An 18,158-nucleotide genomic window follows, 5' to 3' on the forward strand; every position below is an offset into this window, starting at 1 on the left:
CAAGCTGTGATACAACCAGAAAGAATGCTTTCTATGGTGCATCTGTAAAAGTTGGTGAGAGTTGTAGCTGACATGCCAAATTTCCTTAGTCTTCTGAGAAAGTGGCGGCGTTGCCGGGCTTTCTGAACCATAGCGTTGCCAGTAGAGATCGCAATTCAACCAAAGCATGAGCACGTCAATGGCACAATTTCAAAATCTTCAGAGTCCTTGGGACGGAGAGACGTTCCTTCAGCAAATCTCAGTGGTTCATTAGAAGATCGCCAAGACTCTCCTTAAACCGGAGGCCCAAGAAATCAGGAACACCTGACAGGATCACGTGACTATCCACCGCGGAACGATCGGCTCCTTTCCTTCCATGCACTCGTCCCAGATGGAACCAGACGGCGATTCTTCAATCGCAAACCAGTTGAAATACTTCCCCCCCCACCGTACCACCCACCCCTGCCGACCCCAACTTTGCTGTGGTTTGTTTTGGTAGACTCCTTGACGTGGGAGGGCCTACCAATCCAGGCTTGGAAAACCATCAAAGTTTGTGTCAAAACGAACGAGTCCCTTGTTGACGTGCGAGGGAATGCGTGTGCTCACTACTTCTCCCAGACACACGCATAGTCTTCCATTTGCGTTCATCTCAGGAGAACCCAATGGGAGGGACTTGGATCTCTCTGGCAATTGCATCAGTAGGCTGTAGAAAGGCAGTTCCAATGTGGGCGACTGAATAAGTAAAGGGTGGCACAGTGGGTTAGCGCTGCTGTCTCACGGCGCCAGGGACCTGGGTTCGATTCCCGGCTCGGGTCACTGTCTGTGTGGAGTCTGCACATTCTCCCCGTGTCTGCGTGGGTTTCCTCCGGGTGCTCCGGTTTCCTCCCACAGTCCAAAGATGAGTAGGTTAGGTGGATTGGCCATGCTAAATCCCCTCTGTGTACCCGAACAGGAGTGTGGCGACTAGTGGATTTTCACAGTTACTTCATTGCAGTGTTAATGTAACCCTACTTCTGACACTAATAAGTAAACTTTACGCCGTCACACTGCACTGGGGACATGATCAAAAGGACACTGTTGAGTGAGAGTGTGGCTTAAAGAACGCTGTGATCCCATTGGAAGTAGTGTGCCCAGTCTGGGCATCTGGGAGGGATAGTGAGAGGTGGAGGGGTTAATATGATGTACCCGCCGAGGGATTTCAACTCGGGGCACGTGGTTTTGGAGCCGTTTCCACAGAGAACGTTGGCCAGCGATGGCAAAATCCAATTGGCTGCCCCGAATTTCACAGCCTGCTGGTCGCGCGATGGAAGTCTCGGAGGGGAAGCCAGGCTTCCGCCCAATGGAGAAACTTACTGTAAATGCCAACCTCCCCACGCCCGGCCCCACACTCTGTGCCAACTCGCCACGGCTGCAAGGCTTTCCTCACGGCACGTGCCCACTGTAGTGCCACCATTCCCGGCTCAGGCAGAATGGGAGCTGGTGAGGAGGGTGCCACCAGGAGTGGTGGCATTACAGGCCAGTGAACGTTACAGCTGGGCATCAGAGGGGCTGGAGCAAAACTGGCGGCAGCAGCAGCAGAGGGGGGCCGGGGGTAGGAGGTTGGCATTTACAGTAAATTTCTCCAGTGAGACTGCCCTGATTCCACCAGCAAGTTCCAACTTCCTGTTCTCCGCTCGCTTTGACAGCGAGTTAGCCACCATTGGTTGGCTGCTATTGGCCAGCTTGCTGTTGCTGGCTGGCCGTCTTTGGCTGGCTTGCTGCTGAGGGATTGGTTGCTATTTTGCCGCTGCTGATTAGCCGCTATTGGTTGGTTTGCTGCTCTTGGCTAGCCGCTATTGGCTGGTTTGCTGCTCTTGGCTAGCCGCCATTGGTTGGTTTGACACTATTGGCTAGTCGCTATTGGTTGGTTTGACACTATTGGCTCGACGCTATTGGTTGGTTTGAGCAATTGGTTGGTTTAATCCTCTTAGTTTGACGCTATTGGTTGGCTTGCTGCTGCTGGTTAGTCGCTATTGGTTGGCTTGCTGCTGCTGGTTAGCCGCTATTGGTTGGCTTGCTGCTGCTGGTTAGCCGCTATTGGTTGGCTTGCTGCTGCTGGTTAGCCACTATTGGTTGGCTTGCTGCTGCTGGTTAGCCGCTATTGGTTGGCTTGCTGCTGCTGGTTAGCCGCTATTGGTTGGCTTGCTGCTGCTGGTTAGCCGCTATTGGTTGGCTTGCTGCTGCTGGTTAGCCGCTATTGGTTGGCCACTGCTTACTTTTGCTCTCTGGCCGAGTGCTTGTGATCACCATTCTCCATTCTGTCGTTGGCTTTTCCAGTTGTCAGCTCCAGCTCCTTGTGTCTCCTCATTGGGTACTGTAAGGACTGTTAACATTACTGTTTAACCAACAATCACACCGTTTGCACACAACATGTCAGACCGTTCCCAGTCAGGACCCCCCCCGCCCCCCCAAGTGTGTTTCTCCGAGTGTTGCAGAGATGTAGCAATGGCAAATACCCCACAAGGCCCACACCAACCGAAACAATACTAGGCCCCCGTCCCCGTATCGAGAGAGAATGTGAGAAGGGCCAGGCAAGAGAATGACTTTTGTTTTTGGAGGGATAAAAAAAGATTCCCAAAGCCATAATCCGTAAATTCTTCGCTGCTCCTTCTTGCGTAGGCCTTGTGTTCTCGTTGCCGTGGCTACATCCCTCAAGCACGTCCAGGAAACAAAACCAAAAGGCGTCCCATAACCCACCGGTGTTCGACCGGGGGGGTCATGTGTGCGAAAAAAACGAAGAAAAAAGACTTGAGAGAGAACCCGTGCGCAAGAGGACGAGAGATAAACAGGGGGGGAAATCGGTGGCTAAACTTTGCCCGAAATGAGGCAATTTATCCTGAGGTAAATCAGGCACTGGAAGGGCAGCCCGATCTCAGACAATCCAAGTATTCAGACATGCTTTAGGACACATGACCCAGAGACCCAAGCGACAAAGCGTTCTTAGGCTGATGACAACATGATCACCGCAGATAGTGGAATTTAAATTCAATGCACATTTGATGACCATTGTTGGAAAAACCCATCTGGTTCCTTTAGGGAAGGAAATCTGCCGTCCTTACCCGGTCTGGCCTACATGAGACTCCAGAACCACGGCAACATAGCTGACTCACACGGTCCCCCCACGTAAAGAATTCTTTGTTCACTGGATTGATTCCAGAGATGAGGGGTTTGCCGTATGAAGAGAGATTGAACAGTTTAGGCCGATACTCTCTGGAATTTAGAAGAATGAGGGGGGATCAAATTGAGGTTTACAAGATGATAAAAGGTGTGGATAAAGTAGACGTGGAGCGGATGCTTCCTCTTGTGGGACATTCGAGGACGAGAGGCCTTAGGATAAGGGGCAGCAAATTTAAAAGAGAGTTGAGGAGAAACTACTTCTCCCAAAGGGTTGTGAATCTGTGGAATTCGCTGCCCCAAAGTGTGGTAGATGCTGGGACAGTGAGTACATTTAAGGAGGAGTTAGACAGATTTTTAATGGGTTGAAGGGTTATGGGGAGAAGGCAGGAAAATGGGGATGAGGAGCATATCAGCCATGGCGGAGCAGATTCGATGGGCCGAATGGCCTAATTCTGCTCCTATATCTTATGAACTGCCCTCTGAAATGGCCGAATGAGACACTCCGTCGTATTCTGCCGCTACAAGGCCATTGCGGGTGCGCCCACAGTTCAAGAAAACCCGGACAATGAGAGGGCGGCACGAAAGCTCGTCAACCCTACTACCCTCAGCCTCGTCATCAGAAAGCCTGTCAGAGACGGGAGCTGGCCTCCAGGGGCCAGTTGGGAACCTTTCAGAAGGGCAATCGACAACAGCCACCGAGGCGAATTACTGTTCGACTCATTCCGCTGCACTCCCGACGTGGGCCGAATCGGGAATCCGAGCGGGGAACATCCCAGAATGGCAGACGGGGGAAGCACGGGCCCGGTGAGGATGCGAGCCCTGGAACTGAACCGTCCGCGTCCAGTCCTTCCTCGGAAGCGAAGGGCCGATGCAGGCTTTTAATACAATCCTGTTCCGCTCGGGAATGTCAACCCAGCGCGGAGGGAAGCTGGATAATACAAGCATTGCTCCGATAAGACATAGGAGCAGAATGAGGCCACTCGGCCCATCGAGTCTGCTCCCCCATTCAATCATGGCTGATATTTTTCTCATCCCCGTTCTCCTGCCTTTTCCCCAGAACCCCTGATCCCCTTATTAATCAAGAACCTATCTATCTCTGTCTTAAAGACACTCAATGACCTGGCCTCCTCTGCGGCAAAGAGTTCCACAGATTCACCACTCTCTGGCTGAAGAAATTCCTCCTCATCTCTGTTTTAAAGGATCGTCCCTTTAGCCTGAGGTTGTGCCCTCTGGTTCTAGTTTTTCCTACTAGTGGAAACATCCTCTCCACGTCCACTCTATCCAGGCCTCGCAGTATCCTGTAAGTTTCAATAAGATCCCCCCTCATCCTTCTAAACTCCAACGAGTACAGACCCAGAGTCCTCAATCGTTCCTCATCCGACAAGCTCTTCATTCCAGGGATCATTCTTGTGAACCCCCTCTGGACCCTTTCCAAGGATCACGGGCAGGAGCCCATGGATGTACAAGAGACCAAATGTAGTGAGGGGGGGGCCTCATTTTAAAAAATTCATTTGTGGGACATGGATGTTGCTAGCTGTCCAGCATTTATTGCCCATCCCTAGTTGCCTGAGGGCAGTTGAGAGTCAACCACATTGCTGTGGCTCTGGAGTCATATGTAGGCCAGACCGGGTAAGGACGGCAGATTTCCTTCCCTAAAGGACATTAGTGACCCAGATGGGTTTTTCCAACAATGGGTCATCAGTAGATTCTTAATTCCAGATATTATTTTATTGAATTCAAATTCCACCATCTGCCGTGGCGGGATTCGAACCTGGGTCCCCAGAGTGTCACCCTGGGTCTCTGGATTACTAGTCTAGCGATAATACCGCTAGGCCACACCCTCCTCTCAGAGTAAGCCCGAGAGTTCCCTTCTTGAGTCTGCAGAACGTGGTCTGGGCCGAATCTCTCGCCACACCTGCAGTTGCAGAAAACCAGGAGGACAGACATTCCCTCTTCCGCTCACGGAACCACTCACCAGAACCTCCAGATCCCGCAGACGCTCCGATGTGGCTTCGCGCCGATGAATGGAACGCTTCATCCTGTCCGTCGTGGCGTTCAGTGCTGTGGTTGGTGGCTTCTGTAGCTGAGGGAGGAAGGAACAGGAAGCGTCAGAAGACCAGGAGGCTGCTGGGAGGATGGAGATCTGGCACGAAGAGAGTGCGCCCTCCGCCCCCGAGCGAGCTCCTGTCCAGCCCCCTGACTCCCAGCACACTGACTGCCCCCGCTCTCCGCGTCTCGCACTGCTCACCACTCGCAATTCCCCCTTAATCATCCTCGTGTCCAAGCGAGACCATAACCCCCAATCGCAAGTCTGCGGGAAGCACCGTGTCCGCCCCAAAAGCAACCACAAGGAGGCACCAATGTTCCAGACATCAGTCCTCCCTCACTGCTGCTTAACCCAGCAACACCCCAGTGGGGAGCGGGGGAAGAGGAGAGAGCGCGCGAGGCAGGGGCACGCGAGGAAGAGAGAGAGAGCGAACGAGGGAGGATGGCGAGTGACTACGAGGTTTAAAGTTTATTAGTGTCACAAGTAGGCTTACATTAACACTGCAATGAAGTTACTGTGAAAATCCCCTAGTCGCCACACTCCTGTGCGGGTACACTGAGGGAGAATTTAGCACGGCCAATCCACCCTAACCTGCACGTCTTACAGACTGTGGGAGGAAACCCACGCAGACACGGGGAGAATGTGCAGACTCCGCACAGACAGTGACCCAAGCCAGGAATCGAACCCGGGTCCCTGTGGGGCAGCAGTGCTAACCACTGTGCCATCGTGACGCCCAAAGATGTGTGGGTCAGGTGGATTGGCCATGCTAAATTGCCCCTTCGTGTCGGGGGACTAGTAAGGGAAATACGATGGGTTACGGGGTGAGGGCCTGGGTGGGATTGTGGTCGGTGCAGACTCGATGGGCCGAATGGCCTCCTTCTGCACTGTCAGGATTCTATGACTTCCCAGCTGGGAAATGGCGGACGGACGGAGCAGGAAGGAGAGGCCAAACTCACCGAGCTTTCTTTTCCCCAGGGAAATTCCTGTTCCACTTACCCCAGCCCCTGTCCGGCCTACCACCGCTGGCCAATCCTCCGAACAGAGGCGTCGCCTGTGACCCACCCTTGCTCCTTGACCTTTGACACCACAAACCGCCCCCCTGGGCCCGTCATAGACGCCAACAGGCACAAAGCCCCAATGACTGCAGACAGACGCTGTGGTCACAAACTACCAACAGCACACACACACATACAGGGGAGCAGACAGAGCAAGGTGGAGCAGTGGCGTCCCTTACCTTCAGCTGGAGAGGGTTAAGCGGGCTGCTTGCTGTGCAGTTGTACATGGGGTTGCCAGTAACGTAGTCCGTCACGTACAGGAGACGCTCATTCTGAAAACTAACCGGACACGTCACGTGCAGGACAGACTGGCTGATGGAGCTGGGACCACTATTGGTCAGCTAAAAAAACCCAAATGAAGGAGGATTCAATCAGAGTGAACACCGTGTCAATCTAACAACCGAGCTTAACGGAAAACACCAAGTATTTAAACCAGGGATACAGCATGAAGCTCCCTATACACTGTCCCCCATCAAACATTCCCAGGACGGGGTTAGATACAGAGTAAAGCTCCCTCTACACTGTCCCCATCAAATACTCCCAGGACAGGTACAGCACGGGGTTAGATACAGAGTAAAGCTCCCTCTACACTGTCCTCATCAAACACTCACAGGACAGGTACAGCACGGGGTGAGATACAGAGTAAAGCTCCCTCTACACTGTCCCCCATCAAACACTCCCAGGTTTGGTACAGCACGGGGTTAGATACAGAGTAAAGCTCCCCCTACACTGTCCCCATCAAGCACTCCCAGGACAGGTACAGCACGGGGTTAGATACAGAGTAAAGCTCCCTCTACACTGTCCCCATCAAGCACTCCCAGGACAGGTACAGCACGGGGTTAGATACAGAGTAAAGCTCCCTCTACACTGTCCCCATCAAACACTCCCAGGACAGGTACAGCACGGGGTTAGATACAGAGTAAAGCTCCCTCTTCACTGTCCCCCATCAAACACTCCCAGGACAGGTACAGCACGGGGTTAGATACAGAGTAAAGCTCCCTCTGCACTGTCCCCCATCAAACACTCCCAGGACAGGTACAGCACGGGGTTAGATACAGAGTAAAGCTCCCTCTGCACTGTCCCCCATCAAACACTCCCAGGACAGGTACAGCACGGGGTTAGATACAGAGTAAAGCTCCCTTGACACTGTCCCCCATCAAACACTCCCAGGACAGGTACAGCACGGGATTAGATACAGAGTAAAGCTCCCTCTACACTGTCCTCATCAAACACTCCCAGGACAGGCACAGCACGGGGTTAGATACAGAGTAAAGCTCCCTTGACACTGTCCACATCAAACACTCCCAGGACAGGTACAGCACGGGGTTACATACAGAGTAAAGTTCCCTCTACACTGTCCCCCATCAAACACTCCCAGGACAGGTACAGCACGGGGTTAGATACAGAGTAAAGCTCCCTCTACACTGTCCCCCCATCAAACACTCCCAGGACAGGTACAGCACGGGGTTAGATACAGAGTAAAGCTCCCTCTACACTGTCCCCATCAAACACTCCCAGGACAGGGACAGCACAGGGTTAGATACAGAGTAAAGCTCCCTCTACACTGTCCCCATCAAACACTCCCAGGACAGGTACAGCACGGGGTTAGATACAGAGTAAAGCTCCCTCTACACTGTCCCCATCAAACACTCCCAGGACAGGTACAGCATGGGGTTAGATACAGAGTAAAGCTCCCTCGACACTGTCCCCCATCAAACACTCCCAGGACAGGTACAGCACGGGGTTAGATACAGAGTAAAGCTCCCTCTACACTGTCCCCATCAAACACTCCCAGGACAGGTACAGCACGGGGTTAGATACAGAGTAAAGCTCCCTCTGCACTGTCCCCCATCAAACACTCCCAGGACAGGTACAGCACGGGGTTAGATACAGAGTAAAGCTCCCTTGACACTGTCCCCCATCAAACACTCCCAGGACAGGTACAGCACGGGATTAGATACAGAGTAAAGCTCCCTCTACACTGTCCTCATCAAACACTCCCAGGACAGGTACAGCACGGGGTTAGATACAGAGTAAAGCTCCCTCTGCACTGTCCCCCATCAAACACTCCCAGGACAGGTACAGCACGGGGTTAGATACAGAGTAAAGCTCCCTTGACACTGTCCCCCATCAAACACTCCCAGGACAGGTACAGCACGGGATTAGATACAGAGTAAAGCTCCCTCTACACTGTCCTCATCAAACACTCCCAGGACAGGCACAGCACGGGGTTAGATACAGAGTAAAGCTCCCTTGACACTGTCCACATCAAACACTCCCAGGACAGGTACAGCACGGGGTTACATACAGAGTAAAGTTCCCTCTACACTGTCCCCCATCAAACACTCCCAGGACAGGTACAGCACGGGGTTAGATACAGAGTAAAGCTCCCTCTACACTGTCCCCCCATCAAACACTCCCAGGACAGGTACAGCACGGGGTTAGATACAGAGTAAAGCTCCCTCTACACTGTCCCCATCAAACACTCCCAGGACAGGGACAGCACAGGGTTAGATACAGAGTAAAGCTCCCTCTACACTGTCCCCATCAAACACTCCCAGGACAGGTACAGCACGGGGTTAGATACAGAGTAAAGCTCCCTCTACACTGTCCCCATCAAACACTCCCAGGACAGGTACAGCATGGGGTTAGATACAGAGTAAAGCTCCCTCGACACTGTCCCCCATCAAACACTCCCAGGACAGGTACAGCACGGGGTTAGATACAGAGTAAAGCTCCCTCTACACTGTCCCCATCAAACACTCCCAGGACAGGTACAGCACGGGGTTAGATACAGAGTAAAGCTCCCTCTACACTGTCCCCATCAAACACTCCCAGGACAGGTACAGCACGGGGTTAGATACAGAGTAAAGCTCCCTCTACACTGTCCCCCATCAAACACTCCCAGGACAGGTACAGCATGGGGTTAGATACAGATTAAAGCTCCCTCTACACTGTCCCCATCAAACACTCCCAGGACAGGTACAGCACGGGGCGAGATACAGAGTAAAGCTCCCTCTACACTGTCCCCATCAAACACTCCCAGGACAGGTGCAGCACGGGGTTAGATACAGAGTAAAGCTCCCTCTACACTGTCCCACATCAAACACTCCCAGGACAGGTACAGCACGGGGTTAGACACAGAGTAAAGCTCCCTCGACACATGGTTTCAGCGTAAGGCTCTCTGGCTTTGCTGATCTTTGTATTTGGAGGCAGTTTATTTTTTCACCATGTCGAGAGGATGTTGCTGGAAGCGGGGGGCCTGGTTTTGGGGGTGAGGTATCTGTGCGAGTGTGGGTCCGACTGTCACGGGTTCTCACACTGGCTGCCTCGCTATGTGAACCCTGGAAAGTGAGAATGTGAAGGGGTGGTGGGCTGCCATTCCCTGCTTGAGGCGGGAGACAGCGCAGGCCCGGGGCAGAGCTCCGCAGAGAGGCACAAGCCCCACTCGGAGGCCTGAGGCTCCCATCCCACACGGGAGGCCCCGCAGGCTGTTGAAGCAGTGCAGCGCCCTGCCTGAGCAGAGCTGAGCCAATACCAACCTCAAAGACATATTTGGCCGACGGGCCGACATCCTCCTCGTTCGCCGGCCTCTTTTTGGGATTCCAGTTCGGGATGGGGAGATGGATTTCCACCGGGGGCGATCTGCTCAAGAGACGACAAAATCACCAGTTACACTCAGCAGGAGACGGAGCGGGGGGGGGGGGATGGGGCGAGGGCAGAGGGAGGGCGAGGGCAGAGGGAGGGCGAGGGCAGAGGGAGGGCGGAGGGCAGAGGGAGGGGGGAGGGCAGAGGGAGGGGGAGGGCAGAGGGAGGGGGAGGGCAGAGGGAGGGGGAGGGCAGAGGGAGGGGGAGGGCAGAGGGAGGGGGAGGGCAGAGGGAGGGGGAGGGCAGAGGGAGGGGGAGGGCAGAGGGAGGGGGAGGGCAGAGGGAGGGGGAGGGCAGAGGGAGGGGGAGGGCAGAGGGAGGGGGAGGGCAGAGGGAGGGGGAGGGCAGAGGGAGGGGGAGGGCAGAGGGAGGGGGAGGGCAGAGGGAGGGGGAGGGCAGAGGGAGGGGGAGGGCAGAGGGAGGGGGAGGGCAGAGGGAGGGGGAGGGCAGAGGGAGGGGGAGGGCAGAGGGAGGGGGAGGGCAGAGGGAGGGGGAGGGCAGAGGGAGGGGGAGGGCAGAGGGAGGGGGAGGGCAGAGGGAGGGGGAGGGCAGAGGGAGGGGGAGGGCAGAGGGAGGGGGAGGGCAGAGGGAGGGGGAGGGCAGAGGGAGGGGGAGGGCAGAGGGAGGGGGAGGGCAGAGGGAGGGCGAGGGCAGAGGGAGGGCGAGGGCAGAGGGAGGGCGAGGGCAGAGGGAGGGCGAGGGCAGAGGGAGGGCGAGGGCAGAGGGAGGGCGAGGGCAGAGGGAGGGCGAGGGCAGAGGGAGGGCGAGGGCAGAGGGAGGGCGAGGGCAGAGGGAGGGCGAGGGCAGAGGGAGGGCGAGGGCAGAGGGAGGGCGAGGGCAGAGGGAGGGCGAGGGCAGAGGGAGGGCGAGGGCAGAGGGAGGGCGAGGGCAGAGGGAGGGCGAGGGCAGAGGGAGGGCGAGGGCAGAGGGAGGGCGAGGGCAGAGGGAGGGCGAGGGCAGAGGGAGGGCGAGGGCAGAGGGAGGGGGAGGGCAGAGGGAGGGCGAGGGCAGAGGGAGGGCGAGGGCAGAGGGAGGGCGAGGGCAGAGGGAGGGCGAGGGCAGAGGGAGGGCGAGGGCAGAGGGAGGGCGAGGGCAGAGGGAGGGCGAGGGCAGAGGGAGGGCGAGGGCAGAGGGAGGGCGAGGGCAGAGGGAGGGCGAGGGCAGAGGGAGGGCGAGGGCAGAGGGAGGGCGAGGGCAGAGGGAGGGCGAGGGCAGAGGGAGGGCGAGGGCAGAGGGAGGGCGAGGGCAGAGGGAGGGCGAGGGCAGAGGGAGGGCGAGGGCAGAGGGAGGGCGAGGGCAGAGGGAGGGGGGAGGGCAGAGGGAGGGGGGAGGGCAGAGGGAGGGGGTGCACGCCCACTCGATGAGCAAACATGGTAACAGAACCAACTCCGACTGCCCCAGAATCCACCCCCCCCACCGCCCAGTATTTTCCCCGACCCATTTCGCCGAGTGCTCCCTGCCTCCCCACTCCCCCACACCTCACCCCCAGCCGCCTCTCCGTGCTCAGCCCCTTGTCACCCAATGCAGCCCCGAGTGCAATAGGGAAACAGGGGGGGGCAGTGTCCGAGTCTCCCGCCATCGCCTCGCCCGCCAGGTCTGGCTAAGCCCAGAACTCAAAGCAGCGCAGCCTCCAAACCACCACGGCGAGTGAATCTCGAGTAATTCTCACCCCCGGATGGCCACTTGTGCTGACACTTCCACATCCAGTCTGTAGGGGGCAATCTCGCTCCTCGAGTTGTTTTGGTTCTTACTGCGGAGAGAGAGATAAAGATGAGAGTGCAGAGCCAGTCACAAACCCCAACCTTTCCATCCTAACTTCTAAAAATTCATCCCTGGGACATGGGCATCGCTGGCTGGGCCAGCATTTATTGCCCATCCCTCGTTGCTCGAGGGCAGTTTAGAGTCAGTTAAAGTTAAAAGTTTATTTATTAGTCACAAGTAAGGCTTACATTAACACTGCAATGAAGTTAGTGTGAAATTCCCCTAGTCGCCACACTCCGGCGCCTGTTTGGGTCAATGCACCTAACCAGCACGTCTTTCAGACTGTGGGAGGAAACCGGAGCACCCGGAGGAAACCCACGCAGACACGGGGAGAATGTGCAGACTCCACACAGACAGTGACCCGAGCCGGGAATCGAACCCGGGTCCCTGGCGCTGTGAGGCAGCAGTGCCAACCCACTGTGCCGCCCTGTCACCCACATTGCTGTGGCTCTGGAGTCAAATGTAGGCCAGACCAGGTAAGGACAACAGATTTCCTTCCCTAAAGGACATTAGTGAGCGGGCACGGTGACACAGCGGTTAGCACTGCTGCCTCACAGCGCCAGAGACCCGGGTTCGATTCCCGGCTTGGGTCAGTGTCTGTGTGGAGTCTGCACGTTCTCCCTGTGTCTGCGTGGGTTGCAACATAACCTCGCTGTTTTTAAACTCCATCCCTCTAGCAATGAAGGACAAAATTCCATTTTCCTTCTTAATTACCTGCTGCACCTGCAAACCAACTCCTTGAGATTCCTGCACAAGGACACCCAGGTCCCTCTGCACAGCAGCATGCTGCAATTTTTTACCATTTAAATAATAGTCCATTTTGCTGTTATTCCTACCAAAACATTTACCAACATTGTACTCCATCTGCCAGACCCTCACCCACTCACTTAGACTATCTTTATCCCTTTGCAGACTTTCAGCATCCTCTGCGCACTTTGCTCTGCCACCCATCTTAGTGTCATCTGCGAATTTTGACACTCTACATTTGGTCCCCAACTCCAAATCATTGATGTAAATCATAAACAATTGTGGTCCCAACACTGATCCCTGAGGCACACCACTAGCCACTGATCGCCAACCAGAAAAACACCCATTCACCCCCATTCTTTGCTTTCTGTTAGTTAACCAATCCTCTATCCATGCTAATACATTACCCGTAACTCCGTGCACCTTTATCTTATGTAACAGTCTTTGGTGCGGCACCTTGTCAAATGCCTCCTGGAAATCCAGATACACCACATCCACAGGTTCCCCATTGTCCACTGCACATGTAATGTTCTCAAAGAATTCCACCAAATTAGTCCTGCCCTTGACCTATCCTTCATGAACCCATGCTGCGTCTTACCAATGGGACAATTTATATCCAGATGTCTCGCTATTTCTTTCTGAATCTACCCTGTCTAACCCTGTTAGAATTTTATAAGTTTACCCCTTATCCTCAAACTATGACCCCTAGTTCTGGACTCCCCCACCATCAGGAACATTCTTTCTGAATCTATCCTGTCTAACCCTGTTAGAATTTTATAAGTTTACCCCTTATCCTCAAACTATGACCCCTAGTTCTGGACTCCCCCACCATCGGGAACATTCTTTCTGAATCTATCCTGTCTAATCCTGTTAGAATTTTATAAGTTTCTATGTGATCCTCTCTCACTCTTCTAAACTCCAGTGAATATAATCCTCACCGACTCAGTCTCTCCTCATATGACAGACCTGCCATCCCAGGAACAGCCTGGTAAACCTTCGATGTGCTCCCTCTATAGCAAGGACATCCTTCCTCAGATAAGGACACCAAAACTGCACACAATACTCCAGGTGTGGCCTCACCAACAATTGCAGCAAAACATCCCTATCCCTAAACTCAAATCCTCTCGCTATGAAGGCCAATGTATACCATTCCAATCAGGAAGGGTAAGAGGTGACTTGATTGAAATGTTTAAGACACTGAGAGGGGATTGGCAGGGTGGATGTGGAGAGGACGTTTCTGCCTGTGGGAGAATCTTGAACGAGGACGGCGGGGCTGGGGTCACTGTTTAAAAATAAGGGGTCGCCCATTTAAAATGGAGGAGGAGAAATGTTTTTCTCAGGGGCTGGTGAATCTCTGGAGCTCCCTTCCTCACAGGAGAGGGTATGTAGATGTTCTGGATGTTTTTAAGACAGAGGTGGGTAGATTCTTGATTAGCAGGGGGGTGGGCGAAAGGTTATCGGGGGTGGACAGGAATGTGGGGTTGAGGTTACAATCAGACCAGCCATGATGGTATCAAGTGGCGGACCAGGCTGGAGGGGTCTTAATTTGGAAGAGGGTTCATAATGAAACAGTGCCATCACGGGCAAGGGCTGACGGGGCCTAGTTTTCGGGCCAAAAGGAAAAATTCAATTTGGGGCCTTCTCTTTCTGAATAACTTGACCGAGAGAGACCGAGAGCTAAACGGGTCAGGAGACGGCCAAGGCCTGTGGACGTACCTGCGAATCTGGAGCTCAAATTCAATAGATGTCTTGTCATCGTGCAGCTGGTGGACCGTAAATCGGAGGCCTCCGGAGAGCTGCCCGGGATAAAAGCACAAGCGATCAGTCACAGTAACAGCCCGTGGGCCTGGAGATCAGGGAACTTGGGGCAAGAATCAACCAACCAGCTTGCATCAATTGTGCGCACACTATCGAACTTCCTTTCGCGCACCCGGGTCCGTCCGGCCTAGTTTCCAAGGCCCCAGCAAGCGAGCGCTGCTGCATGCAAGAGGGGAGTGCCTTTCCAGCACTGCTTGTGGGTTGAGAGAAGGAAGAGGTTCTCCACTTCCCTCCCCTTCCTAATTCATAAGATATAGGAGCAGAATTAGGCCATTCGGCCCATCGAGTCCGCTCCGCCATGGCTGATATGCTCCTCATCCCCATTTTGCTGCCTCCTCCCCATAACCCTTCAACCCATTAAAAATCTGTCTCACTCCTCCCTAAATGTCCTCACTGTCCCAGCATCCACCGCACTTTGGGGCAGCGAATTCCACAGATTCACAACCCTTTGGGAGAAGTAGTTTCTCCCCAACTCTGTTTTAAATTTGCTGCCCCTTATCCTAAGGCCTCTCGTCCTAGAATGCCCCACAAGAGGAAGCATCCGCTCCACGTCTACTTTATCCATACCTTTTATCATCTTGTATACCTCAATTTGATCTCCCCTCATTCTTCTAAATTCCAGAGAGTATCGGCCTAAACTGTTCAATCTCTCTTCATACGGCAAACCCCCTCATCCCTGGAATCAATCTAGTGAACCTCCTCTGAACTGCCTCCAATGCCACTACATCTTTCCTCAAATAAGGGGACCAAAACTGTGCACAATACTCCAGGTCTCCTCCCCAAGCCCACCACATAAACCTACTTCCCCGTTTGCCCGCCCACCCACCAATTTCCCTCAGACACCTCCCTCCCTGGAAACGGCCCTCTCCCGAGCTCCATCCGCATCCCGCCATGCGCACAGTCCTGCCAAGTCACTCGCACCCACACGATTTCCCACCTCAGCGGCACAAACCTCTTCGAAGAGGTGCGCACGCACAGTGGGGCGTCCAAACGCGACAACCCTGTGGGAAAACTGGGCTTCGCGACCAGGGCTGTCCGCCTCCCTGCCTGTTTTGAAATCGAAGCTCGGCAAATATCGGGGCTGTGTGCGCGTGGTTCAGAGAGACCTACACGTCCTGATTTATTTTTGTTCAGTTCAGTCTTAGGATGCAGGCATGGTTGCCCTGAGAAACCGGTGGTTGGCCTTCTGAAATCTTTGACATAGCAGCGTGACCCAAGTCACATCTAGCCCCAGACCAGCAAATTTCCTTCCTTAGAGAGACCTTAGTGAGCCAGTCGGGTTTGTGGCAACAATGCAACAACTTCCATCGTCACTTTAACTGGTGGAAAGGAATTTAAACTCTCAGAATGCCACAGTGGGATCCGAGCTCCCATTCTCTGGGTTAGAACAAAGAACAAAGAAAATTACAGCACAGGAACAGGCCCTTCGGCCCTCTAAGCCTGTACCGACCATGCTGCCCGACTGAACTAAAACCCCCTACGCTTCCGGGAACCATATCCCTCTATTCCCATCCTATTCATGTATTTGTCAAGACTCCCCTTAAAACTCACTATCGTATTTGCTTCCACTACCTCCCCCGGCAGCGAGTTCCAGGCACCCACTACTCTCTGTGTAAAAAAACTTGCCTCGTACATCTCCTTTAAACCTTGCCCCTCGCACCTTAAACCTGTGCCCCCTAGTAATTGACTCTTCCACCCTGGGAAAAAGCTCCTGACTATCCACTCTGTCCATGCCCCTCATAATCTTTTAGACAAAGGATTATTAATCGCTCTCTGCCTCTCTCCGTGTGTGGGTCTCTCTCTCTGCCTCGCTCAGTGTGTGTCTCGGTCTCTCTCTGCCTCTCTCAGTGTGTGTCTCTCTCTCTCCATGTGTCTCTCTCTCTGCCTCTCTCCGCGTATGTGTCTCTCTCTCTGCCCCTCTCCGTGCGTCTCTCTCTCTGCCTCTCTCCGCGTATGTGTCTCTCTCTCTGCCCCTCTCCGTGCGTCTCTCTCTCTGCCTCTCTCCGTGCGTCTCTCTCTCTGCCTCTCTCCGCGTGCGTCTCTCTCTCTGCCTCTCTCCGCGTGCGTCTCTCTCTCTGCCTCTCTCCGCGTGCGTCTCTCTCTCTGCCTCTCTCCGCGTGCGTCTCTCTCTCTGCCTCTCTCCGCGTGCGTCTCTCTCTCTGCCTCTCTCCGCGTGCGTCTCTCTCTCTGCCTCTCTCCGCGTGCGTCTCTCTCTCTGCCTCTCTCCGCGTGCGTCTCTCTCTCTGCCTCTCTCCGCGTGCGTCTCTCTCTCTGCCTCTCTCCGCGTGGGTCTCTCTCTCTGCCTCTCTCCGCGTGGGTCTCTCTCTCTGCCTCTCTCCGCGTGCGTCTCTCTCTCTGCCTCTCTCCGCGTGCGTCTCTCTCTCTGCCTCTCTCCGCGTGCGTCTCTCTCTCTGCCTCTCTCCGCGTGCGTCTCTCTCTCTGCCTCTCTCCGCGTGCGTCTCTCTCTCTGCCTCTCTCCGCGTGCGTCTCTCTCTCTGCCTCTCTCCGCGTGCGTCTCTCTCTCTGCCTCTCTCCGTGTGTGGGTCTCTCTCTCTGCCTCTCTCCGCGTGCGTCTCTCTCTCTGCCTCTCTCCGCGTGCGTCTCTCTCTCTGCCTCTCTCCGTGCGTCTCTCTCTCTGCCTCTCTCCGTGCGTCTCTCTCTCTGCCTCTCTCCGTGCGTCTCTCTCTCTGCCTCTCTCCGTGCGTCTCTCTCTCTGCCTTTCTCCGCGTGGGTCTCTCTCTGCCTCTCTCCGCGTGCGTGTCTCACTCTCTGCGTGTGTGTCTCTCTGCCTCTCTGTGTGTGTCTCTCTCTGCCTCTCTCCGCGTGTGTGTCTCTCTCTCTCTGTGCCTCTCTCAGTGTGTGTCTCTCTCTCCGCGTGTGTGTCTCTCTCTCTGTGCCTCTCTCAGTGTGTGTCTCTCTCTCTGCGTGTGTGTCTCTCTCTCTGTGCCTCTCTCAGTGTGTGTCTCTCTCTCCGCGTGTGTGTCTCTCTCTCTGTGCCTCTCTCAGTGTGTGTCTCTCTCTCTGCGTGTGTGTCTCTCTGCCTCTCTCCGTGTGGGTCTCTCTCTGCCTCTCTCCGCGTGTGTGTCTCTCTCTCTGTGCCTCTCTCAGTGTGTGTCTCTCTGCGTGTGTCTCTCTCTCTGCGTGTGTCTCTCTCTGCCTCTCTCCGCGTGTGTCTCTCCAGCCGCCCCTCCCTCCTCTCCCCGCCATACTCACGTTGGTTCCAGGCTTCATGGGGTTGCCCAGGTCACACACCACCGTTTGGTTCTCGTACGTACAGCTGAGTTTAGCCAGGCTCTGTAATCAGACAGACAGGTGGTCAGATGTGTCCACCCGGGCGTGGGGAGCCGGAGACAGGCGCAGGGGTCCCAACCTTCAACACAAAGCCCTTAGAGCCAGCCCCACCACTCGGGGAGATCGCGGGTTGCGGCCTTGACTCAATCTCCCTGCCTGCCGAGCGCCCCCAACATCTTCCCAAAGCAGCCCCACACAACCCCCGGTGAAGATCAGAAACCTGTCCATCTCCTCAGGGAAGCAGATCAATGGCGGAGGCTCTGGGGGAAGAGAATCCCAACACCTCACAACCCGGGGATCAGCGACGGGCAACCGAGGCTGCTGAGGGGGCCGCGAGACGGAAATCGGGCTTGTTCACTAACACTGTCCCCATGAATAAGATTCAATACATTTAATCCACGCCGAATATTCCATAACGAGTGAGAGAAAATGCTTCATCATTTATATATTAATGGAACTGTCATCAACTTCCAGTGGTAAAAAACAAAATAAATATTGACACTTTGGACACAGAGGGAGCGCACAGCTCTCACACTCAATGTTGTGTGGAATCAGCACCTCCCAGGACAGGTACAGCACGGGGTTAGATACAGAGTAAAGCTCCCTCTACACTGTCCCCATCAAACACTCCCAGGGCAGGTACAGCACGGGGTTAG

General features: G+C 54.8%; 1 protein-coding gene across 1 annotated transcript in view; it reads right to left on the reverse strand.

The window, feature by feature from the left end:
* Positions 1–18,158, reverse strand: part of LOC144481844 (integrin alpha-5-like) — a 160,048-nt gene that overhangs the window by 14,047 nt on the left and 127,843 nt on the right. Inside the window, exons 18-23 of the mRNA XM_078200996.1 lie at positions 17,425–17,505; positions 14,110–14,189; positions 11,555–11,635; positions 9,780–9,882; positions 6,417–6,578; positions 5,111–5,218 (exon numbers count right to left, since the gene is read on the reverse strand). Coding sequence (XP_078057122.1) covers positions 5,111–5,218; positions 6,417–6,578; positions 9,780–9,882; positions 11,555–11,635; positions 14,110–14,189; positions 17,425–17,505 — 615 coding nt within the window. The remainder of the gene's footprint in view (positions 1–5,110; positions 5,219–6,416; positions 6,579–9,779; positions 9,883–11,554; positions 11,636–14,109; positions 14,190–17,424; positions 17,506–18,158) is intronic.

This window comes from Mustelus asterias, chromosome X, assembly GCF_964213995.1.
Source record: "Mustelus asterias chromosome X, sMusAst1.hap1.1, whole genome shotgun sequence".
Taxonomy (NCBI): Eukaryota; Metazoa; Chordata; class Chondrichthyes; order Carcharhiniformes; family Triakidae; genus Mustelus; species Mustelus asterias.